A 1,838-nucleotide genomic window follows, 5' to 3' on the forward strand; every position below is an offset into this window, starting at 1 on the left:
ACTGAAGCATGGAAGGGCCTAGCAATGACAGTCGGATTTATGGCTGACCTTAACCCATGTCTGAGACCCCACCTGGTTCATGTGATTCAATTCAACCAAAGTTTGCTCAACTCTGGGTCTAGTGCTGGGTACAAAGACGGATGGACCCAGCCTGGGGCAGACTGAGAGGAAAGAGGGGCCAGGAAAGGGGCAATAAGACAGGTGTGAGTGGGGAGAGTGGGGACTTTTCATTATGGAGCTTCTTGTGCCTGGGTGGGGGCCTGCGCGGTAGGCACCACACTGGGGGAAGGGAACAGGAGGCGGACAGCAGCCCAAATCAGGGAACCACTTATCATTGTAACTTCAGGAGCACCTAAAGACCACCTCCTTTGCAATAGCTGAAGTTTTGCCAGCAGACTATTTTTATTTGCCTAGTTTAAGATGTAAATCCCTCCCGGAGAAGAACCTTAAAATGTTATCCACGATCTTGCCTTAGTAGTAACTAGTTACGTCAGAGATAAAAGGGAAAAACTTGTGGGATTTCCAAAGGTCCAGGAAAGACACACGAAATACATTCCTCTCCAATTTTCTTTGTTGATTCTCTACATTTCATTACTGTATCATATAGCCATGTTTAGAATCCAGGCAAGGTGGCAAATGCCCTTATAAGAGGGAATGCGGTCCACTGGCACCCCAATCCTTTTACATGACTGCCTCCCCCACAAACTCCTTCTTATAATACTTCCCTCTTGGTTTGAGGATAGCGCCCAGTCCTGGTTCTCCTCACCCATGCATGTTCCTTTTCAAGCTTTCTCTGAGACAACCCTTCCTTCGCCCATGCCCTAACCAGGCTCCATCCTTGGCTCTCTCCTGTTCCCTTCCCATCTACGCCCATGGCTGCAAACCCCCTGTGCTTTATTTACCGCCCTCATCCCAGAACAACGTGTGATGAGGGATGGATGCTCACCAACTTAGTTGAATGGCTGAATGAATGAATGTATCCCAAATCTATACCCCCGTTCAGAAGCCTCCTCAGGCCAAAATCATCATCTCCAAGGACTGGCATCTAGTTGGTGTTCCAACACTTAGTTGGACAAATGACTGATGCCCAGGTTCCCAAGGCTCTCAGGTCCAAATTTCCATTTTCAATTCCCTCCTGGACGGGAAGTTTACAAAATTTCGTCAAAGTCTGGCCTTGATGGGAGCAACAGGATGGGAGTGTGAGGCACTTCTGTTATTAAGTTAACATTTCCTGAGCTGCTCAAACTGGAGTGTGTGTGGGGGGGCGGGGAGGCGGACTCCGGAGGCTGTAGTGGAGAGCGGTGGGAGCACAGGCTAGGACTCTGCCGACCTGAGCCCTGAACACCGACCACTGAGGGGCATGTCGCAGGACCTCTGTGAAGGGAGTGGGAGGAGACATACTAACATCTTGGGCCTCTGGCATAAGGGGCTTGCGGGACCTGGATCCTGAGCCAGGGATCTCTGAGGAATAAGGGATGTGGGAGGCTGCACAGGCTGCCTCCTCGTTGAGGGAAAGACTTAGGGCTGAGAGATCTGACTCCAACCTCCCCTGGGAGGGGCAGCCAGTACAAGAAGGGCTAAGGCTGACCTTCCTCAGGCGCCTAAATTATGGTAATGACCTGGGCAGTCCTGTCACTCTAGCTTGGGGAGGAGCCAAGCGCCTGGGAGGAGGGGCCAAGGGAACCCTGGGGCAAGACTGAAGACAGACCTCGGGCGGCAGAGCGGAGGTGTGACCTAGCCTTCCCCGGGAGAGGTACTCAGACTCCGGGCCTGTGTTCAGGCTTCCCGTCCCCTCGTGCTCCTATGGGGGCCCCGGCCCCGCGCGTCCCCGCGCCCGC

General features: G+C 53.0%; 1 protein-coding gene across 1 annotated transcript in view; it reads left to right on the forward strand.

Moving 5' to 3' along the window:
- The first annotated feature begins 1,726 nt into the window (after positions 1-1,726).
- The window catches only part of OTOG (otogelin), an 80,297-nt gene continuing 80,185 nt past the window's right edge, over positions 1,727-1,838 (forward strand). The window contains exon 1 of the mRNA XM_005883347.2: positions 1,727-1,838. Within this exon, the coding sequence (XP_005883409.2) occupies positions 1,804-1,838 (35 nt within the window). The 5' untranslated portion in view covers positions 1,727-1,803.

Source organism: Myotis brandtii, unplaced genomic scaffold (genome assembly GCF_000412655.1).
Source record: "Myotis brandtii unplaced genomic scaffold, ASM41265v1 scaffold782, whole genome shotgun sequence".
Classification (NCBI taxonomy): Eukaryota; Metazoa; Chordata; class Mammalia; order Chiroptera; family Vespertilionidae; genus Myotis; species Myotis brandtii.